This window comes from Microtus pennsylvanicus, chromosome 11 (assembly GCF_037038515.1).
Source record: "Microtus pennsylvanicus isolate mMicPen1 chromosome 11, mMicPen1.hap1, whole genome shotgun sequence".
Lineage (NCBI taxonomy): Eukaryota > Metazoa > Chordata > Mammalia > Rodentia > Cricetidae > Microtus > Microtus pennsylvanicus.
Genome location: NC_134589.1, coordinates 93,136,422 through 93,164,390, shown reverse-complemented (window position 1 = coordinate 93,164,390; position 27,969 = coordinate 93,136,422). Strand labels below are relative to the sequence as shown.

The 27,969-nt window shown below is 49.2% G+C and overlaps 1 protein-coding gene across 5 annotated transcripts; it reads left to right on the top strand.

Annotated features, from left to right (window-relative positions):
- Positions 1-11,312: 11,312 nt before the first annotated feature.
- Tfap4 (transcription factor AP-4) lies at positions 11,313-27,948 on the top strand. 5 transcript variants are annotated; one of them, XM_075941844.1, is made up of 7 exons: positions 11,313-11,926; positions 21,114-21,279; positions 21,422-21,520; positions 21,893-22,063; positions 23,122-23,262; positions 24,483-24,632; positions 26,891-27,948. In XM_075941844.1, the coding sequence occupies exons 1-7, from the start codon at positions 11,838-11,840 to the stop codon at positions 27,083-27,085; spliced, it is 1,011 nt and encodes a 336-aa protein (XP_075797959.1). In that variant the 5' UTR covers positions 11,313-11,837; the 3' UTR covers positions 27,086-27,948. The 5 variants fall into 5 exon arrangements, with proteins under 5 accessions (XP_075797959.1, XP_075797961.1, XP_075797958.1 ...); XM_075941846.1 differs by having other exon boundaries at positions 11,520-11,926; positions 21,470-21,520; XM_075941843.1 differs by having other exon boundaries at positions 11,520-11,926; positions 21,637-22,063.
- Positions 27,949-27,969: the final 21 nt, after the last annotated feature.

Below are 27,969 nucleotides of genomic sequence, written 5' to 3'. Positions count from 1 at the left end.
AGGTTTTGTTCAAATGAATTATTAGATCAGGTGTTATCCCAATAGCTGGTTGTAGACTGGAAATGTCTCCTAACAGTCTTTGAAAGTCATTAAGAGTCTGTAGGCGATCTCTCCTAATTTGTGCCTTTTGTGTCTTAATTTTTTGCAAACCTATTTTATAACCTAAATAATTAACAGAATCTCCCTTCTGACTCTTTTCAGGAGCAATTTGCAATCCCCATTTAGGTAAAAGTATCTTTATTTCTTCAAACAGTCTGTTCAAAGTATCCATGTTTGAATCGGATAACAAAATGTTGTCCATGTATACTATATGTATATGTATACTATAGATTTGGGAAATTTCTTGCATATTATTTGCAATGGTTGGTTCACAAAATATTGGCACAGGGAGGGGCTATTTAACATACCCTGGGGGAGGACGGCCCAGTGGTACCTCCTCGAAGGTTGAGAATTGTTATAAGTAGGCACTGTGAAGGCAATTTTTTCTCTATCTTCTTTTTGTAAAGGTATAGTGAAAAAAACAATCCTTTAAATCAATAACTATGAGAGGCCGTCCTTTTGGTAATAAAGAGGGCAAAGGAATTCCAGATTGCAGAGGGCCCATAGGTTGAATAACCTTGTTGATGGCCCTGAGATCTGTCGCCATTCTCCATTTACCTGATTTTTTCTTAACCACAAATACAGGAGAATTCCAGGGGCTGGTAGATTCTTCTATATGTCCAGCATCTAATTGTTCTTGTACCAGCTGTTCTAAAGCCTGTAACTTTTCCTCAGCTAAAGGCCATTGCTTTGTCCATATTGGTTTCTCAGTCAACCATTTTAGAGGCAAGGCTGTTGGTATCTCTGAAGGGACATCAACTGCTTGTTCTTGTACAGCCCGAATGGCCGGTTTTCTCCATTTGTAATATCTTTTAATATTATTCTCAGAAATATAGGCTCTAGAAGTAGCAGCAATGTTAATTTGGGTATTCCATTGTTGTAATAGGTCACGACCCCATAAATTCATTGCAATATTGGCTACATATGGCCTTAATTTTCCTATTTGTCCCTCTGGCCCTATACATTCAACCCATCTCGTGCTCTGCCTTACTCGAGATAGGGTTCCAATTCCCAGGAGCTGAACATTTACATTCTGAAGAGGCCAATATGGATGCCAAGATTCTGGGGTAATGATACTTACATCAGCACCTGTGTCCAGCAGGCCAGTAATAAAAATGCCATTTACACACACTCTCAGCTTAGGTCTTGGATCATTTATAGAAGTTTGCCAAGACACACGTAACTCATCTTTCTGATCATTATTGCTTGTAACAGTAGGCATGGGGCTTCCTAATTGTCCTGATGAGGCATGTTCTCTGCAGAAACTGGAAATGACTGAACCATGTTTGCCATGGGGGCCTGTGAGGCCCCCCTCTCACGTTTCCCTTCTGTATCAGGTTGCCTTGTCTATCTCTTGTAGACATGCATTCATTTGTCCAATGTCTGCCTTTTCCACATCTTCTACATAAACCTGAAGGCTGAGTCCTCTGTTATTTCTAGAAGATGCATTATTATTATTATTTCTGAAAATCCGTTGTCTACAATTCCTTTTCATATGACCCATTTTGCCACAATTAAAACATTTGGAGCCGGGCGGTGGTGGCGCACGCCTTTAATCCCAGCACTCGGGAGGCAGAGGCAGGCGGATCTCTGTGAGTTCGAGACCAGCCTGGTCTACAAGAGCTAGTTCCAGGACAGGCTCCAAAACCACAGAGAAACCCTGTCTCGAAAAAACCAAAAAAAAAAAAAAAAACAAAAAAAAAAACATTTGGTATTCTGGTGTCTCCTTTTACCATTGGAAATTGCTTCTTCTACCCATGCTTCAGTGCCATAATTAAATGTATCAACATTCAGTGTATGCAAGACCCATTCTTCCAAGGGCGCTGATCTGAGCTTTAAAGGCCCCAAAATCCTTTTGCATTCCACATTTGCATTTTCATAAGTCAAAGACTCAATCATTATACGTCTTGCTTCTGGGTCAGATATCCCTATTTGTACAGCCTTAGTTAGTCTTTGTAAAAAGTCACTAAAGGGTTCTCTCTGACCCTGTTTAACTCTGACAAATGATTCCATTCTCTGTCCTGGGTCTTGTACCCTGTCCCAAGCCCTTAAGGCTGCTGTAGTACACATGGAGAGTGTGTTTTCATCCAAATTAGCTTGTTCCTGAGGGTCAGAAAAGAGCCCTTCACCTAGAATTTTATCTAGGGAAATGTCAATTCCCTTTGCTTTGTTCTAAAAGTCTAGCCTCTTGCCTGAATAAGCATTTCCATTTCAATTGCGGTCTACTCTCAAGTACCGCAGAGCTCAGCTGGAGCCAGTCCGAGAAGGTTGCTCTGCTTGTTGTGGCCCAAGATTTTAGCATCTCTTTAACAAAAGAGGCTTGCATCCCAAAAGTCATGATAGCCTGTTTAATTTCTTTGAGATCATTCATACGGACAGGCTTCCATGTATCTTCCTTGATGACCCTAGGATTTCTGGAACCAATCACCTTCTCTGTTGTTATTACTGGAAAGGCAGGTAGAGCTGTAGGTAGGGCTTTGTGGAAATTGTCCCGGAGAGATTTACCCACAGATGTAGTTAAAATTTGCCTTTCTACCCTTTGCTCTTCTTCATCAGAATTTAGAAATTCCTCAATCTTTTCAATTCTATTCACCATTGCCTTCTGCAATATCTGAATCTCCTGTCCAGAATTATGTTCCAAAGCCTTTATTGAGGATTCTAAAGTATGAAGTTTGTCCATTAGAGATAACATCTCATCTTTGGTCATAATTTTTATGGCATAAACCGTGCCTTCTTGTATTGACAATCTTTCCGCCAATCTGTCATAAGCTTTAGACAAAATCCAATTGTCACATTCAGCAGTTTTGATTCTCTCAGTTAATGTTTCAGTTCCTACAGAAAGGGACTAAAGCTTACGATCCAAATCAGCTGTTCCCTCTTCCATAGTAATGAATTTCTCTTTATTATCAGCCACTAATGTTTCAGTTCCTACAGAAAGGGACTGAAGCTTACGATCCAAACCAGCTGTTCCCTCTTCCATAGTAATGAATTTCTCCTTAATATCAGCCACTAATGTTTCAGTTCCTACAGAAAGGGACTGAGCTTACAATCCAAATCAGCTGTTCCTTCTTCCATAGTAATGAATTTCTCCTTAATATCAGCCACTAATGTTTCAGTTCCTACAGAAAGGGACTGAAGCTTACGATCCAAATCAGCTGTTCCCTCTTCCATAGTAATGAATTTCTCCTTAATATAAGCCACTAATGTTTCAGTTCCTACAGAAAGGGACTGAAACTTATGATCCAAATCAGCTGTTCCTTCTTCCATAGTAATGAATTTCTCCTTAACATCAGCCTGTACCTTTTTAAAATTTTGCTCAGTTGATCGAATCATGTTAAACAAAGATCTGTTCTCTTCCTGGAGAACTTCAAACTGATTCTTGAGAATATTGTTGTCATTCTTAATTGTTTTTAAGCATTCAACCTCTGCCTTAAGAATCCTGGATTCGTCTTGTAAAGACTTTATCATATTTCTATTATCAAACCATATAGTGCCAAGGAAAACTACGAATCCCAGAAGGATCCATAGGTGTGGGGTGATAGACACCTCTTGTAAAATCTCCCACATGTTACAATAAAAAAAAACTGTTAAATTCTTGAATGGTAACGTGTTCAGACATTTTATTTATAAAAGAAATTTTTTACCTGCAATGACCGGTTCCTGCCAGTGGTGGGTCTCTGTGGTTTTGGAGCCTGTCCTGGAACTAGCTCTTGTAGACCAGGCTGGCCTCAAACTCACAGAGATCCGCTTGTCTCTGCCTCCCGAGTGCTGGGATTAAAGGCGTGTGCCACCATCGCCTGGCCGGCCTCGAACTCCCAGAGATCCGCCTGCCTCTCTGGATATTATGGGCCTGAAGGCCGAGTGTATCTCGGACTCGGCACTGGGGCCCGAGTCATGAACTAAAAAAGGCACCCGGGAGCCTGCTGTGTTAGCTAGCGGGCTACGAGCTTGAGTCCAATCGTGCTTCCTGAGCTCCGGTAGCTAATCTTGCTCGCAAAGGCTGGGAAAGATCGAGCTTGCGCCGCCCCCCTCCCCACCGTGCTGGGGTGTGGGCAAAATAGCCTGATGTTGGACGCCAAAATGTAACGGCGTAAATGAATGCAGACAGATTGTAAAAATATATACAGCTTTAATGGGGAAATAGACTTACAGAACCACCGTTCCTGTGGAGACCAGGGAAACAGAAGCAAGCGCTGCGAGCATGCTCGCCAGATTTCTAGGTAAACATTAGCCCGAGGCGAACACGCCCCCTAAGGGGCGGGACTTATCCCTACAGCTCAGAGGCTAAGAACACTGGCTGCTCTTTCAAAGGACCTGAGTTCAATTCCCAGCAACCACATGGTGGCTCACAACCATCTGTAATGAGATCTGATGCCCTCTTCTGGCATGTGGGCAAAACATGCAAGCAAACACTATGTACATAATGAATAAATAAAATCTAAAAAAAAATTAATGATAGTTTGTGGCCCATGAAAATGATGAAACTCTAGGTATGTTACTGATTGTTGTGCAATAATTTAATCCTAGACTGAGACATTCCACTCTGGAGGCAAGCACCTTAAGCAGGAACATAACTCAAAACAGCTTCAGGAAGTCCCTGAAATCGATCAGATTCACTATGACCTGCCCTGCCCTGCCAGAGTGAGTAATAAAACCTGAGTGTTCCTCTTGGAAGAGCAGAGCCACGCTGCACTGAAGACTCTTGAGAGGGTTGCACCTAGTCTGTTACGCGCCATGGGAAGGAGAGAGATGACACCTATGGGTCCAAGTATTCTATTTTTTTTTGTTTTTGTTTTTCAAGACAGGGTTTCTCTGTGGCTTTAGAGCCTGTCCTGGAACTAGCTCTGTAGACCAGGCTGGTCTCGAACTCACAGAGATCTGCCTGCCTCTGCCTCCCAAGTGCTGGGATTAAAGGCGTGTGCCACCATCACCCGGCGGGTCCAAGTATTCTAATATTCACCACATAAGTCACTGATGGATCAGGGCTGCAGTATAAGGACTCTGGAGCCTTGTTTCTCCTGACAGCCCCAAGCAGGGGCAGAAGTGGGGTTTATAAGCATAAAAATCACAAACATTTGTTGCCAAGTTAGAGTTACAATTTTCACCAACCAGGATTTGGAGACTAGGGGGTTCCTTGAATGTTCCATCATTGTCAACCGATACACAACACAAGCCTTTCAGTTCAACCAATCAGATTCATTTGTTCCCTCTGTTGTTGGGAACAACCACATTGTTTCTAGAGAACTCAAGCTGCAGAACGACTGTTTCTATGGTTTAGGGAGGAGGTGGGTCAGCCATTGGAAAGTTCTCAGCTTCCCTAGGGCTTGGGAACCTGAACTTTATTTCACCCTACAGGTAAAATGGAGTCTGAAGTCAAAATAGCAGTACTCAGACCAAGGTGTGTTTGCCTGCTCCCTTCAGGATCAGACCAGCTGCCTGGGAGAAGCAGAAATCAGTGTAACTGCCTGGAAGAGGCTTAGTCCAGAATCACTTGGAAAGGCCACTCTCCAGCTTGTTGAGCCGTCTGCAGGCCGTGCAGTGCACTATGGGTTTCCTGGATCTTGTGAGCTGTCCTCTATGCTGGGCTGGGTCTTGACAATGCGACCATCTTTGAGTCAATTCTGTTCCTGTAATTAACTCCAATAAAACTCACTGGTTCCCCAAGTTGGACTTTGGTGGTATCTATACTTTGGTCTGTTGGGGGTTCCCTATCTAGTGTGAGCAGATGATGTGTGTGCTGTGTCTCTCCAGGGAAAGTTTTGTCACATAACACTGGTAAACAGCTATTCATTTATTATAATTGATATGTGGGCATAGGGTTTTGTTTTTGAGACAGGCCTTCAAGCAAAAGGATGTCTTTGAATTTCTGATTTTCTTGCTTCCACCCCTGGAGTGCTGGGACGGAAGGCATTGGTGAGTGTGGCACTAAGACTCAAACCCAGGGCTTCATGCTACATAGGTGCTGCACTAACTGAGCTGCAGACCAAGCCCTGACCCAATTCTAACCGACTAGCCTTGTGGAAATATGGTATGGAGCAATAGGAGCTCAAAATACAGTACCCTGGATACATGTAGGGCAGCTATTGAGAAACTGGAAAGACACGGCCTGGAAAGATGGCTCAGTGGTTAAGAGCACTGGTTGCTCTCCCAGAAAACCTGGGTTTGATTCCTAGCACCCAAGTGGTGTCTTACAACGGTCTGTAACTACAGTTACAGGGGATCTAAGACACTCTGCTGGCATGCATGAGGTGCACAGTCACACATGCAGGCAAAACACCCAGGTAAATAAATAAATTAAAAAAAAAAGAAACTGGAAAAATCTATCCGTCCTCCGTCAGGATTAAAATCCATAGCAGAGCTGGGGGATGTGGTTCAGTCACAAAGTACTTGCGTAGATGAACGAGGCTCCAGTGCTGCAAAATAAAAATAAGAAAATGTGCAGAAACTGGAGAGATGGCTCAGTGGTTAAGAGCATGCCCTGCTCTTGCAGAGGATCGAGTTCAGTTCTCAGCATCCACATTTGGTAGGTCACAACCGTGTCTAAGTCCAGCTCCAGGAGCCAAGACATCTCTGATCTCTGTAGGCACCAGAACACACGTACACATACCTCCTCAAAGATGCACAGAGACATAAGGCTTTTGTTTGTTTGTTTTGGAGCCTGTCCTAGAACTTGCTCTTTAGAGCAGGCTGATCTTGAACTCACAGAGGTCTGCCTGTCTCTGCCTCCGGAGTGCTGGGATTAAAGGTGTGCACCACCACAGCCTGGCTAGGAATAGGATTTTTGTTTGTTCTATTTTTTGAGACAGGGTCTCCCATTGTAGCGCAGGCTAGCCTTAACTTCTGCATCGCCTTCTCAAGTGCTGAAATTTCATTCCTAAGTCACTGCAGTAAGTATGTTTGTAGGTTTTTAAAAAAATTATTTATTTATTCATTTATTATGTACAATATTCTGTCTGTGTGTATGCCTGCAGGCCAGAAGAGGGCACCAGACCTCATTACAGATGGTTGTGAGCCATCATGTGGTTGCCAGGAATTGAACTCAGGACCTTTGGAAGAGCAGGCAATGCTCTTAACCACTGAGCCATCTCTCCAGCCCCAGATTTTTGTTTTTTAAAGGTTTATTTATTATGTATACATTGTTCTGCCTGCATGTCAGAAGAAGGCACCATATCTCATTAGATGGTTGTGAACCACTACATGGTTGCTGGGAATTGAACTCAGGACCTCTGAAAGAGCAGACAGTGCGCTTAACCTCTGAGCCACCCCTCCAGTCCTGTTTCTGTTTTGTTTTTTAACATGATCTCACTTTGTTACCCTACACTTATGTAGACCAGGCTGGCCTCAAAGTTATAGGGAGTCACCAGCCTCAGCCTTCTGAGTACTGGGATTAAAGGTGTGCACCATCACGCCACCACCATGCCTGGTGATTCCGTTTCCGTACCACCAGCAGTTTCCCAGCAGCCTGGAACGAGGGCGGCGTCTGTCCTGGGAAGGTGCTGACACCATTGTCAGAACAACTGGGACCTGGGTTGGTGAGGGAAGACAACCCGGACCATTGCTCTAGGAGGTTGTTTCCAGGGTTCCTTAGACTGGCATCAGTCAAAGTGCTTTAAGAGATGTTTTATGGTTTGTGTGTGTGTGTGTGGGGGGTGGGCTGGGAATATAGTGTGTGCTAAGTATGTGCAGACCTGGGCTGACTCCCTAGCATGACCTACGTTCATCCAAAACAGCTTTATTTGGTATAATTCACAAACCCTTTATTTCACCTATGGCTTTCTTTTCTTTTTTTTCAAGACAGGGTTTCTCTGTATTTCTCTGTATAACAGCCCTGGCTGCCCTGGAACTTGCTCTGTAGACCAGGCTGACCTTGAACTCAGAAATACGCCTTCCTCTGCTCCTCAAATGCTGGGATTAAAGGCCCACACCACCAAACATGGTTTCTTTTTGCCTTTTGAACTTTATTATTATTAAATTTAAAGATTTTGTTATTTTGGGACAGGGTCTAACTGTGTAACTATGGTTGGCATAGAACTTGCTGTGTAGACCATGCTGGCCTCAAACTTACAGAGATCCATCTGCCTCTGCTTCCAGAGTGTTGGTATTAAAGACGTGCACTATTGTGCCCTACAAAAGTTATTATTAGTATTACTGTGTGTGTGCATACATACGCACACCATGGTATGAGTGTGTATGTAAGTTTCCTATAGGGTTCAGGGATTGAAATCAGGTGATGAAGTTTATGCAGCTAATGTTTTTACCTGCTGACTCATATGGCCAGCTTTCAAACTTTTTGTTTTTTTTAAATGTATGAGTGTTTTGCCTGCATACATGTCTGTGTACCATGTGCATGCCTGGTGCCCAAAAGGTTACTGGATTCCCTGGAACTGGAGTTACAGATGGTTGTGGGCCACCATGTGGGTGCTCCCAATCAAATCTGGGTCCTCTGGCAGAGCAGCCAGTGCTGTTGACCACTGAATCATTTCCCCAGCACCCACAACCCCCCTTTTCTTTTTAAGGCAAATCCTCACTGTGTAATGCTGCCTGGCCTGGAACTTGTTACATGGTCAAGCTGTCCTTAAACTCACAGAGATTGGCCTGCTTCTGCTTCTGGAATGCGGGCATTAAAAGTGTGAGCAACCACCACTCCTAGAATTATTTTAAATTATGTTTATGTGTGCGTCTGCCTGCATGTGTCTGTGCACATGTATGTGTGCCTGCATGTGTTTCTGTGCATATGTGCATGTGTCTGTGCACATGTATGTGTGCCTGCATGTGTTTCTGTGCATATGTGCATGTGTCTGTGCATATGTGTATGTCTGCACGTCTATGCAATGCACGTGTGTCTGCACATGCCTGTGCACAGTACATGTATCTGCACGTGTCCGTGCGCATGTCTGCACATGTTTGTGTGTCTGCATGTGCCTGTGCACATGTGTCTGCACATGCCTGTGCACATGTGCATCTGTGCATGTGCCTGGAACATGTGTGTGTTTGCATCTAAGGGGGCCAGAAGAGGGCATTAAATTTCCTCCAGGTGGAGTTACAGGTAGACAGGTGCCAGGACAGAGCTCTGGTCCTCTGGCACACTAGCAAATGCTCCTAACTGCTAAGGCATCTCTCCAGCATCTGAATGTCAGCTTTTAAATGTCAACATCTCAAAGTACTCCAAGAATTAGTTTTTGTGGGTCTGCCACAGAGACTATCCCCTCCATAGGATCACCTCTTTCGGAAGGAAGGGGCCAAAGTAAACTCCCTCTTCTCTGAGAGACAAACCTGGCTCAGCTCAAGGTCACATCTACTCAAGAGTGACAGGTGGGGTTACTGTTTAGAGGAGTACCCGAAAGTAGAAATACCCTGATTATAGAGGGGTGGGGGTGGCCGGATATAAAAATCTTGGTGGTGCACAGTAATTACCTCTGCTCTTGGGAGGACGTGTTTGCAGCCAGCCTGGAATACAGGAGACCCTGTCTCAAACAACAACAACAACAACAACAACAAAAAAAACCAACTCAAAATAAAGCAAAGACCTAAGGGCTGTAGAGATGACTCAGCAATTAGTACTGCTCTTCCTGAGGAACTGGGTTCAATTCCTGCATCCACATGGTGCTCACAACCTTCCCCAACTCCAGTTCCAGGGGAGCTAATGATTTCTTCTGGTCTCATAGGGCACCAGTGCACACCTGGGGCATAGATGTATTCTCCGGCAAAATATTCATACACATTAAAGAAAAACTTGAGCTTTCCAAGGATTCGAGGATGCCCCTTTTCATATTCTTTCCTTCCTTTCCATTTTCTTAAAATTTTATGTATGTATGTACGTGGCATGGTGCCCATGCCAAGGTCAGGGGACAACTTGTGGGAGTTGGTTCTGTCCCTGTCCCATGGAGGTTCTGGGAATTGAATACAGGTCGTCAGACTTGAAGGCAAACATCTTCACCTACGAAGCCATTTCACCTGCCCTCCTGTTTTCTTCCATTTCCTTCTGTCTCTTCTAAGGACAGTCTCTACAGCTATCCTTGGATGCACATCTTCCATCTCCAAGTGCTAGAATGTTGGATTACAGGTGTGCACTGCACAGCTGGCTAGGATGTGCTTCATTTTAAGTCTCCCTGGGAATTAAATGCTAATTGATCTGGGATCTAAACATAGAGAAATTGTTTAACAGGTTGATCTGAATACTAATAAATATGCACGCAAAACTAACTAGGCATGCCCTGGATGCTGGTAATATCTAATAACAATGTTCCCTAATAATAACTAACAATTGTTATTAATAGAAGTATTTCAACTAAGAGGTGCGATTTGGGTGGAACCTTGAAAGGCGGATGGGGCTGGGAAAGGCGCTGAGCAGAAATGAGGACATTCCAAGGCAGGCGTGGGCTTCCTGAGCTTGGGGCCAAGCCCTCCAGGAGCCTGAGACCGGAAGGTGGGGGCGTGACAGAGGACGGAAGCTCACCCCTAAAGTGTCCCTCCCTCCTTCCCCGATCACCATTCCCCCCCATAGTAGAGAGCGCCCTCTGATGGTGGAGCAAGTTCCACCCCGCCTTCCCCATGAATGAGAAGCTGCAGCCCGCTGCGCGCGAAGCCGTAAAGTTAAATGTAGAGAAGGAGCCAGGATAGGTTCTGGCAGCCACCACCAGACCTCTAATGGATCTTCGGGCCGCGCTGGCAGCCTGCCCCCAGAGGCCGCTGCTGTTTTGGCTTGCCTCCGCCCTTCCCTCCCTTTCCGCTTGCTCTTCCTTTCCTAGGACAGCCCCAGCATCCGAGGTGCCCTGCACACCTGCCTTTGCCATCTGTACCCTTCGCACTTTGTAATTTCTAGGCTCCAGCCAGAGTCCGGGCCGTGAAGCCAGCTAGGCAGAGACGGAGGGAGGAGGCTGGCGTGTGGTCAGAGTCAGCCCCAAGTTACATGTGGGAAGCGGTGGCTATGACGCAAGTTTCCAGGGGGCCCGGGTCGGCTCGAAAGGGAGCGCGCCAGAGCGGCTCCGCTCCGTGCAGTGGCAATCATGAAAAAGCAAAATCCCGGAGCACGCACCCGAGGGAGCTTTCCTTTTGCCGCTGCAGCCCCGCCCAGCGCACGTCCCCCGGGGCAGCGGTGCACATAGACCCTGAGCTGGGCAGTCCTCACTGGACGCTGGGCTGCACAGTCTGGGATCCCGCGCGGTGGCTGGCCATTTTTTTTTTTTTTAGGTACGCTTGCCAACCTGTCAGCTGATGGACCTCATCACCCATAGTGGCGCATGTAGCCGGGCCGCTGCTCACTCCATTCACACCGTGTCCCTCACAGCTAGCTGGCGACCAGGAACCCCTGATCCCGGGGTTAGGTCTGCAGACCCAGGTTGCAGTCGGTCGCAAGGAGTCTGCGCCCTTCTCGCCCCAGCATCCAGCCGCCCGTGGGGGGGCGCTGCAAATAGTCCTTTGTTTACATGCAATTCCTTACTCCGCGGAAGGAGGCCGGGGGAGTGCTGAGTTTTCACCAGCTGTTTCCCGCCTTGAAACAGACATCTGATCAGCTGCAAACACACACACATACACACGCCCGGGGAGGCAGGCTGGAGAGACCTCCCTCCCGCCCCTCCCGCCCGCCTCCCTCCCCTCGCCGCTGCTGCCGCCGCCAGCATCTGGGACCGGCCGATTCTGCACCTCCGTCCGGCGCTGCCCTTTGATTCGGATTTCCATCTTGCATTCTCCGGCTGACCGCGAGACCTGGCTCGTGCAGAGGAGGGGGGCCTATCGCTATGGAGTATTTCATGGTGCCCACTCAGAAGGTGCCCTCTTTGCAACATTTCAGGAAAACAGAGAAAGAAGTGATAGGAGGGCTCTGTAGGTGTGTACTGCTCCTCCCCCCCAACCCCTTCTTCCCATTGCAGCCCCCGGCCAGCCCGCCCGGGCCGGTGCGCGTGTGCGCACGCATGGCCCGCGCCTCCGACCTCGCTCGCCTTTCGCCTTTCTTAGCCACCGGGTCTGCTGCAGTCTCATGTGCCCGGCTCGCGCTGCCTGGGGACCCTCTTCCCTCGGAACATGGGGACCCCGAAAGGCCCTGGCCACTTTTGTCCGCTGCAGGCGGGCGAGTCGCGACGTTTGTAAATTGCAAACAGACCCACGTGGTGCTGCAGCAGTCCCGGCCATGCTTGCTGCTGGTGGCTTTCACCCGCGCTTCCTCCTCCCCCCCGCCCGCTTTGGCTTCCTTCCTTTTCTTGCTTCCTCGCGCTTTCTGGGAACCCTTTTCTAAGGACGTTTTCGGGGGGTCCGGGGCGTGCCTGAGGACAGCTACAATGCAGCCATGCCGCGGCTCCAGGCTGGGTGGGGGGCGGGGAGCCGGGTGGTGTGAGCGTTTGCAGAGAACAGGGCTGCTGCAGGGCTGGGGGCGTACTCGCCCGGGGCTGCGGGCCGTACGTGAACCATTAGTGGCCGCGCTGCCATTAGGGAAGCCGCGGTCCCCCACACGTTGGCAGTCACTAGCTTGCTTGCCCGCCGCCCGCCCGCGCCCGGGCGCTGTTTACTAGCGAGGCCTGGACGTGACTCTGCAGCCCTCTTGGAGTAGGCGGACCTCTGCGCGCGTGGCCTCGCGGGAGCTGTAGTTCTCCATGCCGGGTCGGTGCTGCATTGTGGGACTTGTAGGCGCTTCGGGGCCACGCTTTACTTGCACAAAGCTCGACCGTAGCCAACTGGGTGGGCTAGGCAGGCCAGGTGGGGGAGTTCTTTTGGGAAAAGAGTACCTGAGGCTGCTTCTAGGGTTCAAGACCCTGTTGCATGAGGGTCTCCTCTGCAAACTTTGCGGTCCCATGTCTGTTCCTTAATCATAAATGCAAAGCGTTGAGTGTCCTGACCGGGTGGGTGGTCGGAGGTCTGCACGCTCTCCCAAGACACCGTTTAGTGAGCTTGACCCTACTTAGGTTGCCCCAGATCTATCCTCTACCAAATCGCGGCCAACCAGTGGCCGAATCACCCTGGACTCTTGTTAAATGGTCATGCCTGGAACATCTATTGCCGGCCCTGGCGTCTGTTCATTGAGCCTTTCAAGCCGGCTGGGTCGGGGCGGGAATGGTGGTGGTGCACGCCAGGAGAGGTTTCTCCAGCGCGCTTAAGTTTGAAACCTACGCTCCCTTTCCTGCCTGCCGCGCTGCTGTAGGAGTGTAATGGCTCCCCAGGGCTGGGGCCACGTGCTCAGACACCCCAGTCAGGCAAGGCTGGGATTGAAGGAGGAGGAGCCCGCTGAGTGGCACGGGCTGGTAAACTGCAAAGCCTGTGGGGCAGGTTGCTGCCTAGGTATAAAATCCGGGCAGGTATCCCACTTTACTCTCAAGTTGAGAGCCAATACCCGGGGGATAGATGGTCTGTTGATGGATCGAGCAGCTGGCAGCCCTCTTCTGCGTCCCCTTCCCCACCCTCAGTTGGCACTAAGACAAGGGCCCACCTGGAGGACCCAGCAGCGGTACAAAACAGCAACAAGCAAACTCTTGGACTCTGTGAATATTCTGGGGACTCTCTTGCTAGGATTTTCTCATTGAATGGTCTTGCTGTGAGTTGATTTATTTTTTGGTTTCTTTGTAAAAATGGATACATAAGCTAAGAAGGGACCAGTTAGAGCAAATGGTACAGGCAGACTTGAACCCCGAGTTTGCTGTGTGGCGCTGGCTTCTCTGAGCTGGACTAGGGAGTGGGGAGTGAAACTTGATCCGGCTTTAGGTTCTGGTTCTGATGCTGCGTAGGCTTGAGAAGGTTTCACTCTGCCCATTCTCCAGCCCTGTGTTGGAGGAAGGCAGTAGATCTCCCTAGGAGCATCGAGTGTTGTCAGGTTTAGTGATTGAAGTACCACAACCTGCCTACAGGTACACAGGTTCTCTGCCTGTCCTACACCGAAACAGTTGTTGGCTGTTCACTGGAGCTCCAGCCTCTGTGTGTGTGTTCATTTTCAGCTGGAGCCACAGATGGGAGGCTTGTCCAGGATGGAGTGTGGGCTGGGCAGGACCTTAAGGTGGATTGATTGACTCCGGTTTATCTCAGGTTATTGGACTTTGCTCCACCCCTCCCTGTCTGGCTCCTAAGCCTCCTGGGCCGTAGCACATTTCAAGTTTGGCTTGAAGTTTTGGACCTGCTGCCTAATGGTTTTGTGAGAACTGGATGTAGGAAGTGCCTAGAAGGTGAAATTCAGACTCTGAGAGGCAGGTGCAAGGTGGTTTCTGTCCGTGTAAATGTCTGTGTGCCTGTGGAGGCCACAGGTCAAAGTTGAGTGACTTCCTCAGTTGTCCCTCTTCAGCACCAGATGAATGAGAAAAAAAGGAGGATATGACTGCTCCGCGTACCCGGCTGAGGCGAAGGGTTTCTGTAGATTTGAGGGAGAGCACAGCCAGAGGCATCTGGAAGATCCAGACTGAACCAGGCCATGGGAAGGAGAGAGAGGGAGCAAAGAGAGCACCTGGGAACCTGGAGACTGAGAAGCAAAGAGGCAGTAGCCAAAAATGGTTGATGTTATATAGGGATTAGAGGTTGGGGGGTGGGAGGCGGGGAGCCTAGCCCAGGGATTGGACTGGAGCGGTTAGGGTAGGGGGCGGGGTATACCAACCAGGACGACTCTGTAACAGGTGGAGAGATGCTGGGAGAACCTGGTGGCCAGCGTCCCCTTCGATGTATTAAATAGGCACCTCAGCCATTCGTCCTGAGTTGGAGACCTAACATTCCCCACCTTATTTGTTTACTTATACTCTTTATTTAATTTTTTAAATTCCAATATTTTAAAATGTGTATGGGTGTTTTGCCTGCCTGCATATCTGTGCAGCGCATGTGTGCCCTGCCCTCAGAAGCCAGAAGAGGGCATCAGATCCCCTGGAATTGTGGTTACAGACAGTGTGAGCTGCAGTGTGGGCACTGGCAATTAAACCTGGGTCATCTGGAATGTTCTCTCAACTACTCTTAGCCATTTCTCCAGCCCAGCTGTGTATCCCAGGCTGGCCTCAAACTTGGGATCCTCCTGCTTCCTTCTTAGCTTGACTTAGTGATGTAAACTACCACAGCCAACATCTTGTCCTTGTATTTTAGAAGAGGTCTTGAACCAAATCTGGAGCTTATCAATTGGTGCCCCTGGCTGGCTGTTAAGGGGCTCCAGGGATCCGCTTGTCTCCAACGCACCCCCCAGCTCCTAGGTGTGCACTGTTCCCAGCCTTTATGTGGATGCGGGGAGTCAGAATTCAGGTTCTGATGCTTACAAGGCCGAGCCATCTCCTTAGCGCCCCCACCCCCTTTAGTAAACAGTAGGTTCTCATTTAGTCCAGGTTGGTCTCCAACTTGATTGTTGCTAAAATGACCTTGAACTCCTGATCCTCCCTCCTCTACCCACCAAGTACTGGCGTTTCAAGCTGTGTTCCTCTGTGTCTCTTATAAACTCTTTAAAGGCTCCTTTAAGGGTTGACAAGCTGGCTTCGTCGGTAAAGGTCCCTATGGACAAACCTAATGACCTGAGTTTAATCCCGGAGTCCTGCAGGTAGATATATCTCTTGAGTTTGAAGCCAGCCTGGTCTATGTAGCAAGTTTCAGGACAGCCAGGGCTACATAGAGATCCTGTTTTAAAAGAAAAAAGAAAAGTGGTGTCATTAAAAACTTTGGCAAGGGCTGGAGAAATGGATTAGTGGTTAAGCACTGGCTGCTTTTCCAAAGACGCAGGTTCAATTTACAGCAACCACATGGCAACTCACAACTGGCTGTATGTAACTCCAGTTCCAGGAGATCTGACACCCTCACACAGACATACATGCAAGAATAAGAAAACACCAATGCACATTAAAAAATTGTGAAAAAAATAAATTGCTTTCTTAAAAATAAAAGCCGGGTGGTGGTGGTGCACACCTTTAATCCCAGCACTGGGGAGGAAGAGGCAGGTGGATCTCTTGAGATCGAGGCCAGCCTGATCTACAGAGTGAGTTTCAGGACAGCCAGGGCTACACACACACACACAAAAAAACCGCTTTCTAAAAACAAAAGAAAATAACTTTGGCATGTTTGTTTCGTCTCTGATCATGTATTTATGAAGCACCAGCTTGATGCTGGGGCTAAGGATATAGCAGTAATCCCTGACCCCTGTCCATGGCAGCTCACTGATTCAGGATACTGAAGGGTTTTGTCAGCTCCCCGAGAGGCTGGGTACCTGGGTACTGAAAACCTCCAGGGAAACAGGCCATTCTTTCTTCCTCTTGTTATACTGCCCATCTCTCCTTTGAATTCTATTCAACTTCACCATGATCCTGCATAAGGCAGTATTGCCACTTCATGAACGTGGGGAGACCTGAGATGGGGAGATTTCAGTGGCTAGGGTTCCACAGCTAGCAACTGTCAGCTGGTGTTGGCATCTGTACCTTGGGCAGGCTAGAGAAGAGGTGCCTGTGACAGGAATCACTTGGGTCAAGGAGAGGGTGGCAGGTTGGTCAGGGGCTGTCAGGGCTGTGGAGGTAGTGGGCCTGTGATGGAGAAAACATGAATGTGTTGGGTACCGTTGGTGGGAGGTCATCTCTGTCTTCTCCCGGGTATGGGAGAAATTCCACATGGCCTTTCCCACCTTTTGATCGCAGATGCTGTGTGTTTCAGGGATGCTAAATGGGTTCAGGCCATGTGAAAAAGTTGGTGGGGGCCAGTTAGAGGGTGATGGGATACTTGGCCTTAGGCTGGGCAAGGAGGATCAGGGATCCAGATGTGAACCACCACCTGTCTCCTGCTCCAGAGCATCTGGTTAGGGTACTGCTGTTCTTCACTAGGGACAGTGACCCTGCTCTTAGAACCCAAGGCTGGGTGGCCTAATTCCGTTTCGTGGCCATTGGCCCAGTTTCTTATTCCTGAAGCCAAGCAATCCCTGATGAGCAGCGATCTCTGCCATCACAGGCCAGAGTCACCCCAAGCCCGTGGTCTCAGCAGTCTTCGCTGCTTACAGAGGGAACGCTGAAGTTTTGGGAGGGGGTAGGACTTTTCCATGTCATTACTCACTGTGAATTTGCTTTTGTAAAACCAAGAAAGAGCTGTAAGGAACTTCCAGGCATGTGCAAGAAAATCTCCTTTTTCTAGTGCAGTATCACCTGGAAGTGACGATTGGGTTGGTTAGCGATCAGGATAGCTGATCTGCATTCCACCAATCAGAATTCACCGTCAGGGAGCTGGAGAGGTGGCTCAGCGGTTAAGAGCACTGACTGCTCTTCCAGAGGACCCAGGTTCAATCCCCAGCACCCACATGGCAGCTCACAACTGTAACTCCAGTTCCAGGGGATCTGGCATCTTCACACAGACATGCATGCAGGCAAAACATTAGTGCAAATAAAATAAAAAGTAATAAGTTTTTTTTTCTTTAAAGAATCACGGTCAGCTCGCACTCTACACACTAGAACTCCTGGCTAGCTTACTGATATTCCACCACTTAGAACACCCACTCGCCCCCACCCCCACCCTGCTCAGCAGTCACCTGCTAACTCCCAGCTGGAGCTTCCTGGCTGTTGTTTAGACGAGTCATTGAGACAGTCCCAATCCCCAGAAGAATTGCAGCTTTGCAGGGACAGTTTCTTTCTCAGAGCTGAGTCTGGGGGTGACCATGTTAATCGGCAGTTGGTTCCTGAGCAAGGAGAGTTGGGCTAGGGACCTGCTCACTGTCTGGTAGCCAAGATCTCTTCCTCATGGGAGTTCTGTGATGGACTCTTTCTGGGCCAGGGCTGTGAGATTCCCAGTCAGTGCGTGTCCGGGGTAGCCAAGTTGATGGAAACTGCAGGGGACTGCTTGCAGCTGTACCCTGTCTGCCAGCCCACCCAGTATGACCTAGAGTGAGTCTCTGCACCTGTGGGTCAGTCACACACACTTAGTTGTGCAGGTTGTGATTGTGCGTGGGCTCTTAACAGAGGGCACACCAGTTGGAGCCAGCTCTGCCCTACTGTACACAGCACAGGACCATGTCTGTGGTTCACCGCTGCAGTGAAAGCCAGGGAGAAAGAGGTCTCAATAATAGCACCTGTGATCCCAGCACTCGGAAGGCTGAGGCAGGAGGATTGCTGTGAGGCCAGTCTGTGCTGTAAGAGTGAAACCTTGTCACAAACACGAGCAGCAACAAAGGAGTCACCACTTAACTCTCCATGGTGCCTGACCCTCCTTTCCTGGGGAAGCTCGCCAGCTGGTCTAGGGGATGGTATAGAACCTGTTCCACCTTGCTCTCGGGTCCCAATGCCACATTTTATTGGAGCTGGTCCCTTCCTCTACCTGGGAATCAAGTGCCCTTAAGTCTACTCACTGGTTCTTTGAAACAATAGTGTCTTTTTTTTTTTCTTTTTTCTTTTGGTTTTTCTGTGTCTTTGGAGCCTGTCCTGGAACTAGCTCTTATAGACCAGACTGGCCTCAAACTCACAAAGATCCGCCTGCCTCTGCCTCCCAAGTGCTGGGATTAAAGGTGTGCACCACCACCTCCCGGCTGAGACAACAGTGTTTTATTCTACAGCATAGATTGTCCTCAAACTCAGGACCCTCCTGCCTATACCCAGCTCTAGGATTACAGATGTGTGACACTATGCTTTGTTGTTTTGTTTTTTAATGGAGTTCTGGGGATTGAATTTAGGACTTTGAGCATGTTAAGCAATCACTTTATCAACTGAACCACAGACTTAACCCCGTTTATTTATTTTTAAAATTGCACTCCGGTATTCTGAGGCCCTTAAGACAGGCTAGCCCTCTGGGTAGCCTGAGGCTGGTTATAAGCGCTGTTTGGAGACCCAGTCTTAGATCAGTTTTAGCCTTTGAGGCATCACTAGCAGGGGCCCAGAGACTGGGCGAGCTGAGGGGGAGACTCCCGCATCAATCTTAGGGTGGGGTGGGGAATTCTAATCCCTGGGTGACTTGTTTCTGTGACTTCTCATGTGTGTATGCGTATGTATTTATAGTGTTTATGTGTAGGATGCCCACAGAGGCCAGGGTATCGATGCCCTACAGTTGCAGTTACGGGCAGGCAGTTTGGAGCCACCTGGTGTGGGTTCTGGGACCCGAACTGAGGTCCTGTAGAAGAGCAGCAAGAACTCTTAGCTGCTTAGCCATCTCTTCATCCTCCCTCCTACCAACCACTTTTAAAATTTGAGTCGGGGTCTCATGTAGCCCAGGCTGATTTTGAACTTGCGATGTAGGTGAGGATAAACTTGAACTTAATTTTGCCCTTGCCTTCCTAGTGCTGGTATTACTGGCATATTGCCATGGTGCCAAACGCCTCATCTCTTTCATTGTTTTTTGAGACAGGCGTCTTCCTGTGTAGCCCAGGCTGGCCTCAAACCCCCCCCCCCCACACACACACTCTTTCAGCACTGCGTCCTAAGTGCTGACATTCATGCGTGGGCCGTCATATCCTTCAAAGTCTTGCCTTCAAAGTCCTGTGGTGTTTCATCTCACTGGCCCCCTGGCTCCAGAGGAGGTGTGGTCAGGGCCAGACCCCAAGGACTGAGGAGCATTGCTGGCTTTGTCCTGCTTGGAGTCTTTGTCTCCTTCCAGATGCCCCATTGCTCCCTTTTTGGGGCTAGGAGAAGGGAGGCATTCTGGCCAGAAGCAGGGAAGCTGGACCTCCAGCTATTCCACCCTAACACTGTTTCTCCCCACCCTAAGCTTTAAGTAGGGAAGTCTCATCTGTGGGAGACCTGGGCCCCTTTAGGTCCTATGGGGACATGTACCTAGGGAAAAGGGGCCATGTATTCTGGGTGCTCTGGGGTCCTGGGCAGATGGGACCTGGCTTGATGGAGTGGGAAGGGAGCTGCTTTGCCTCCAAGTCGCCTGCAGTAGCCAACAGGGAACTCATTCCCAGCTGTCCATCCTTTCTGTTGGGAGAGGATGCTGAGGCCCTGGAAGGGGCAGGGATACTGCTAGGGTCCTTTAGGGAGCTGAGGCAGGACAGATGGGGTAGGCTGGGTGGGGCTGGACAGGCTTCAGCTGTTTCCAGCTGCTGCAGATGTGTCCCCTGCCGGGCTGCACAGCAGCCCATTTTCCCTGGGGATAGAGGCAGGAGCCAGCTCACTGCAAGAGAGTTAGATCTGGCACCCCGTTGGCCTCAGACTCCACATCAATGAGGTGAGAGGTGTTGGAGGCCCTTTTTTCCCAGACCCAGGGGTACATGCTCCCTTGGCTCTAGCCTGGAACAGGTCACCCTGGGAGGGCCCCCTCAGGAAGAGGCCAGGACTGTGGCTTTGGGTGGGGCTGAAGGCCTCTGCTGAGAGCACAGCATCTGGAAGCCATCAGGCCAGGGGCGGGAGGGGGAGTTGCAGGGGAGGGCTGAGGAGGAGGGGGGTATACCTCCTCTAGGCCACACACAGGCCCACCCCTCGGGAGCAGCGGCGTTGGGCCCTCCACTGCTGGCTGCCTTCTGTAGCATGCAGTGACATCCTCCACAGCATGCTGGGAGCCTCCCTTCTCTGTGCAGAGTCCCTGTGCCTTGGAGTGGGTCAGGTTAAAGCAGACCCGTCCCAAGGGAGTCTGGAGTGAGTGCTGCCTGTCTTGACCTTCATACATTCTCAGCTCAGAGTGGCTGAGGTGGTGGCTGGAGGCAGCTGTGCCATTAGGCAGTCTTCTCAGACTGCGGTAGCAAAGTCTGAGCTCTGAAGGAGGTGGTCCAGATACACTGCAAGGAGCTTTGAACTGTCCCGAGAGCGGGTGTCTGATTGCTGGCTGGGGTCCTCTTGCATTAGAATCATAGGGATTAGCCTGCAGGTTTCTGGGCCTTCCTGGCCCGACTAGGTAGATGTTAGGAACCCAGGTATTGCTAAGAATCTCTTCTAGAGGAGAGAATTCGAGGAAAGAAAGCAGGGAAGGGATGGGTTCTAAGCATACCACCCGTTTCCACGGACAGCTGATTCAGTCCTGGGTACCCCAGGGCACGCACAACCCTACATCATCGTGGAGGTGACCTGCCAGAGTCCCTCGGGCACTGTTTGTCATAGAGAAGTGACGCAGGTTATATCCAGGGCCCTCTGGGGGTAAACTTTAGAGGACATCAATCCTGAATCTACTCCTGTTCTCCCTGGCAGCCTTGCCAACATTCCTCTGACTCCTGAGACCCAGCGGGACCAGGAAAGGCGGATCCGGCGGGAGATTGCCAACAGCAACGAGCGGAGGCGCATGCAGAGCATCAACGCGGGCTTCCAGTCCCTCAAGACCCTCATTCCCCACACAGATGGCGAGAAACTCAGCAAGGTGGGCAGGGGCAGGGAGGGCCTCTTGGAGGAGGTGCCGCGCTTTCGCGGGGAGGGGACCAGCTGTGTGATTCTCTTGGAGGAGGTGCCGCGCTCTCCCAGGGAGGGGACCAGCCGTGTGATTCTTTCCCTCCTGCTCTCAGGCAGCCATTCTCCAGCAGACGGCAGAATACATCTTCTCTCTCGAGCAGGAGAAGACGAGACTTCTGCAACAGAACACGCAGCTCAAGCGCTTCATCCAGGTACCGGACGGAGAACCCACCCAGCAAACCCTGCCTTTCTCTTCTGTGTGTGCATATCCTAACCAAACCACTAACTCGGGACGCATGGGTGGCTATCCTTCTTATCTTGCCCACAGAACCCGCCTACTCCTTGCCTGGGCCTGTTTCTTCATCTGTGAAGGACAGAGGAGCAGGCTCTGGAGCAAGCAGGCGACTGTTCTGGAGAGCAAGTCCATCCTTCTGTTCCCGGCATTTGGCTACTTGGTGGATTTGCAGAATGGATTCTCCAGTATTGAGTCCACCTGTCTCGGGTGGCTTTGGAGAGCTCCAGGACCTCTGGATGTGTTATGGGTGTGTCAACTAACTCACTCACCAACCTCTTGGGGTCCCCAGGAGCTGAGTGGCTCATCCCCCAAGCGGCGACGGGCAGAAGACAAGGACGAGGGCATTGGCTCCCCTGACATCTGGGAGGACGAGAAGGCTGAGGACCTTAGGAGGGAAATGATTGAGCTTCGGCAACAGTTAGACAAGGAGCGATCTGTGCGGATGATGCTGGAAGAGCAGGTGAGGCAGCGCCCTCTGCTGGCCAGTGTGATACCCAGGCATAGAGGATGGATTCTGTTCAGTTCCTCCCTCCAAGTATTTCTTTACCAGAGTGCTTACTCTATACTTGGCCTAGGAATAGGCTCTGTTCTCCAGTCTCCATCTGCATAGGAGTGAAAAGCATTAGCCAACGACTTTCTTTTTTAGTATTTATTTATTTATTTATTTACTTACATACTTATTTATTTAATGTATATGACTGCTCTGTCTTCACGCACACCAGAAGAGGGCATCAGATCTGGAATTGAACTCAGGACCTCTGGAAGAGAAGCTAGTGTTCTTAACTTCTGAGCATTTCTCCATCCCCTTTTCAAGACAGGCTGTCCTAGAACTCACTCTGTAAACCAGGCTGGCTTCAAACTCACAGAGCTCTGCCTGCCTCTGCCTCCCAAGTGTTGGGATTAAAGGAGTGTGCAACCACCCAGCAAGGGTTCTTGTTCTTCTTCTTTTTGATTTTCGAGACAGGGTTTCTCTGTAGCTTTGGAGCCTGTCCTGGAACTAGCTCTTGTAGACCAGGCTGGCCTCGAACTCACAGAGATCTTATGCCTGCCTCTGCCTCTGGATTGCTGGGATTAAAGGTGTGCGCCATCACAGCCTGGCAAGGTGTAAATGCAATGGAGGGCTGGGCTGTTTGGCTCAGTTGTGGAGTGCTTAGTATGTAAGTTCTGGTCCCGACTCCCAGCATGCACACTCAAAAAACTGCAGCTGAGAAAGACTGTACAGGAGCTGAGGCTCCAGGAGGGGTTTGACCTGGTTCCCCAGGTTGTGCTCTGTGGCTTCCAAAAGCAAACGGGCCATCAAACAAGAAAGGAGAAGGTGGGAAACAGTCGAGACAGAAGTTTAGAGGTGAAGTAGGAAGAGCCTTTGGTCTGCCCTGAAGGGGGCGCTCTCTGCCAGGGTTTTAGGTTTAGGATCGCCCTGTGCCCAGGATTGGAGTTTTAGTGAGAAGTGGCCTTTGCAGCAGGTTGGGCAGGTGTGGTCTTGCCCCACCTCTGAGTGCTATGCCGATTCACTTACAGGTGCGCTCCCTTGAGGCCCACATGTACCCGGAAAAACTCAAGGTGATCGCACAGCAGGTGCAGCTGCAGCAGCAGCAGGAGCAGGTGCGGCTGCTGCATCAGGAGAAGCTGGAGCGGGAACAGCAGCATCTGCGGACTCAGGTTAGCGGGAGACATGAGTGCATTAGAACAGAACAGAATCCTCACACTGGTCCTTTGAGGCTTGGACTGTAATAGTGTTTTATTGCTGTGAAAAATGAGGCAGAGAAAGTTCAGATAACCTGCCCAGGAGCAGGAATTTGAACCCTTTCTGTCTCAACCCAGGAACTATGCTCTTTTTTATGGTGGTGATAGGCTTCAGGGCCTTGTGCATGTCAGGCAAGCATCCTACCACTGAGCTACATCTCAGCACCAGACTCTATACTCCTTTTGTTTGTTTTGAGAGAGGGTCTCACTATGTAGACCATGCTACCCTTGGACTCACAGAGATCTGTCTGCTTCTACCTCCCGAGTTCTGGGATTAAGAGCTCACCCACCATGCCCAGCCAGGATGTAAACCCTTGAACAGTTGCTAAATTCCGAAGTGCTTCTTGACACAGGGAAGTGGAGCGACCAGAGGGTCCAGGGTGCACCGAAGCTGCTCGCTGGGCCACCAGGTGTGGTGGGGTTGTGACTTGGCAGCTCCCCCCTGCTTGTCATCTCTCTATTAGTGTAACAAGCTCCTGAAATAATCAATTTATAAAGAGAAAAAGGGTACTTTGGCTCAAGTGTTGAAGGCTTCAGACTGTGATTGATTGGAGCAGGGGTGAGGTGCTGTATCATGGCAGGAGCCAAACCTCTCACCTCATGGCTAGGAAATTGAAGAGAGAAAAAGAGAAAGAAGCAGAATGTTCCTGCCCAGTTCTACTTGGCTCCATTATTATCATTATTTTCTGAGACAGGGTTTCTCTGTGTGGCAGCCCTGGCAGTCCTGGAACTCACTTTGTAGTCCAGGCTAGCTTTGAATTCCACCTCTCTCTGCCTCCTGAGTGCTGGGATTGAAGGCGCGCTCCATCATCACCCAGCCCTAGGCTCCATTATTATTATTTTGTTTTCCTAAGAGAGGGCCTTGCTACGTTTCCCATGTGGCCTTGAACTCACTATATCCCAGATTGGCTTGAACTTGTCATTGTCCTGCTCGGCTTCCTGACTCCTGTGATTACACCACACGCTAGCTTAGGCTCAACCCCTCAGGTTTCTGTCTTCTGTTACTGCCACGCCAGAGACCAAGCCTGTACCTCCTGGACTTTGTGGGGGACATGTAAAATCCACACTCGTAGATACCCTATGTGTAAGGAAGGCTGGTGGGCAGGAGAGAGAGACTGAGGAATTCTGTCTTGCAGCTTCTGCCTCCAGCCCCGACCCATCACCCCACAGTGATCGTGCCTGCACCAGCCCCACCCTCCCACCACATCAATGTTGTCACCATGGGTCCCTCCTCAGTCATCAATTCTGTTTCTACATCCCGGCAAAATCTGGACACCATTGTGCAGGTATTTGGGCTCAGGGGAGGGTGGCTCATGGGAGTTGACTGCTGGGGACAAGCTCCTCCACCCCCACCCCCACCCCACGGTTTCTCTGCCCTAGCTATCCTGGAACTAGCTCTTATAGACCAGGCTGACCTTGAACTCACGGATCTACTGCCTCTGCCTCCCGAGTGCCGGAATTAAAAGTGTGTGCCACCACTGCCCAGCTTGAGGCTCCTTTTTTAAAAAAATTAAAATTTATTTATCATGTGTGTATGTATGCCATGGAACCTGTGTAGTGGTCAGAGGACAGGAGGAACAGGCTCTCCCCACCATATTGAACTTGGGTTAGAAGGCTTATAGACTCAGGTTTATAGGCTTGTTGGCACATGTGCTTCTTGTGGCTCGAAGAAGCATCTGTTCTCAGAGCTTCCTGATGAAACTCTGAGCCAGTCTAGAACTCTCTCTCTTACCTTTATGCAGGCTGGCATCAAACTCAGATCCACCTGCCTCTACGTCCTGAGTGCTGGGATTAAAGGCACGTGCCACCACTGCCTGCTTCTTTAATTTTGAGATTATAATTGCGTCACTTTTATCTTTCCTTTTCTCCCCAAACTCTTACACTCCCCTTGCTTTCTTTCAAATTCATGGCCTTTTTTCTCATTAATTGTTGTGAAATACATATATGTGGATGATTATTTTCCTTCATACACATTACACCTTTCTCAGCCTCTAGAATGGTACTTGTATATGTGTTTTCGGGCTGACTATTTGGTATTGGATAATCAAGTGGGGTGTTCTTTCCTGGAAAGACTGTTTCTCCTGCTCTCAGGATTCCCTAGTTGCCTGTGAATCTTTGTGTAGGAGTGAGGCCTCATGGGTTCTTACTTGTCCACTTTGGCGTGTTTGTCGGTGTAGTCTTTGTTTACCGCATGGTTATGCGGTCACGTTGGTGAGACTTCCTAGCAAGCTCCCTGATCCTGACTCTAACAGTCTTCCCGTCTCCTCTTCAATGATCCCCAAGCCTGGCTTGGGAGCTTTAGTGGAGCTGTGTCCTTTGGGACGGGCTCCACAGCTCTGCCTTTACATTGATTGTGGTTTTCTTTTTTTCGAGACAGGGTTTCTCTGTGTAGCCCTGGCTGTCCTGGAACTCTGTAGACCAGACTGGCCTCAAACTCACAAGAGATCTGCCTGCCTCAGCCACCAATTAAAGGCATGCGCCACCACGCCTGGCGATTGTGGTTTTTATAACAGTCTCTATCTGTTGCACAGAAGTTTCCTTGATGAGGGGCGAGGACTGGACGCTGGGGAAAGATGTCCAGTGTTTTATTTATTTATTTTTGAGAAAAGATTTGTATATATATCTGTATGCATGTGCTTGCATGCGTGTGTTTGTGTGTGTATATACATACACAATTATCTATACATAATACAGGAAAGATGTCTACGTTTTTGAGCGAATATCTGCCTATATATGATACACACACATATATGAGAACATTAGAATCATATATATGTTTATTTTCTTTCTTCCTAGAAAAGACAATGCATTTTTTGTAAGCCAAGTTATTCTGTTTATATTGCTAAATACAGTTGATGTATTTAAATATGTACGGCACGTCTCACATTTTATATATATGATCCCAATGTTCTCATTATGAGGGTTCACATTAATGACCTCCAAATGTCTTTGTCTCTCTCTCTTTTTGGGGGGTTGTTTTGGGTTTGGTTTATTTATTTATTTTGTAATTTTGAGATATTTGTGTCCGAGGAGCAGCCACTATATTTTGTTAAGAAAGTGGGGGTGGGGAGCCCAGGAACAAGAGACAGGAGACTGTGGCTGGAGTTTGTTTGCCACGGTTAGGGCCGTCTGGCTTGGTACCGGTTCCTGCCACATGCCTGACTTTGGAGTCTGGGGACTGAACCCAGGCCCTCACTCTGCAGACTGAATTTTCTCCCCAGCCCCTTTTGCCTTTATATGGGTAGTAGTCCTTGGGCTCCTATCAGTGCTGTGAGCAACATTAAAAAAAAAATATCAGTTGGTGAATAGTAAAACAACCCAGAAAACAGAAACAAGGAAAAAAAAGACTATCAGCTCCCAGAACTTTCTGTATATATGCCCAGTGGACTGAATAATACCGCGAACAGCAAAGACCTTTACTGAGTTTGAACAGTTCTGGGGGGGGGTGTCTTGGGGACAGAATGCAGTGGCGAAGGGCCCCCACTCTGACTGGCTGGCCCAGTCTCCTCCTGAGTCACCTAATGGACTGTCCCTTTCTGTCCAGGCAATCCAGCACATTGAGGGCACCCAGGACAAGCAGGAGCTGGAGGAGGAACAGAGACGAGCGGTGATCGTGAAGTCCGTCCGCAGCTGCGCAGAGGCTCACACCTCCGATACCGCCTCCGACTCTGAGGCCTCAGACAGCGACGCCATGGACCAGAGCCGGGAGGAGCCTTTGGGGGACGGGGAGCTTCCCTGACCACCCCCAGCCCTCCTCTCCCTTCTGGGGTTAGAGGGGGCCGGGGTAACAACAGGGAGAAACATGGGTGAATGAGTGAGGAATTTTTACAAAATTATGATGTCATTTGGGTCTCTTTTATGACCTCTTTTTCAATACTGTAAGTCGACCTTTGATCGAAGCCACCCAAGCCCAGGTCCCAGGGTTGGGGTGGCATAGCACGCGTGGGAGCATGGGACTCTAGGGCTGGGCCTCGGCCCTGGGGCCGGGGAAGCTGACACTGAGGTGCCGGGTCTCTCTCCGCCAAAAAGCTTTTTCTGTTTGTTTGTTTGTTTTCCTTCCATTTAAACGTGTTTTTAAGAACAGGGAAAATCAAACAAAACCCCAAGGTGTTTTCCCCCTCCCCAGGGCCAGCCCGAGACTGTCAGTCTTAGCCCCCTTCCCTCCTGTTTGGTTTTCTTTTTTCTCTTAAGCACTTACATGGGTTGGGGGTCAGGCTGGGTTGGGGCTTTCTGGGGACCTGGGGCTCTGCGTTGTTTCTCGGTTGGGGGTTGCTGCTGCCATTCTCCCCCCTCCCCCCCTCAGCACCAGAACTGACCGTTCTCTGCTCCCGCCTTCCCTCTAGGGTTTCCATCATTGACCCCAAAAATGTCTTTGTCTCTCTTTTTGTTTTGTTCGTTGTTGGTTTTATTTTGGTTTTGGTTTCTGTAATTTTTTAAATTTTTCTTTTTTCTTTTTCTTTTTTTTTTTACACAATTTTGAGGTCTTTGTGTCCAAGGAGAAGCTATTATATTTTGTTAAGAAAGTGGGGGTAGGGAACAAAATACCAAGAGGCCATTGTGCCTTTGTAAAGAAACAAAATAAAATTTGTACTTTGTTTTTTAGATTCTGTATTTCTTGAGGAT

Excerpts from the sequence above, each read along its gene's own strand:
- Tfap4 (XM_075941843.1), top strand. The coding sequence starts at position 21,260 with ATGGCGAGAAACTCAGCAAG. Across the intron at positions 22,064-23,121 it reads GGATGATGCTGGAAGAGCAG|GTGCGCTCCCTTGAGGCCCA; the intron begins GTGAGGCAGCGC and ends ATTCACTTACAG. Across the intron at positions 23,263-24,482 it reads AGCAGCATCTGCGGACTCAG|CTTCTGCCTCCAGCCCCGAC; the intron begins GTTAGCGGGAGA and ends TCTGTCTTGCAG.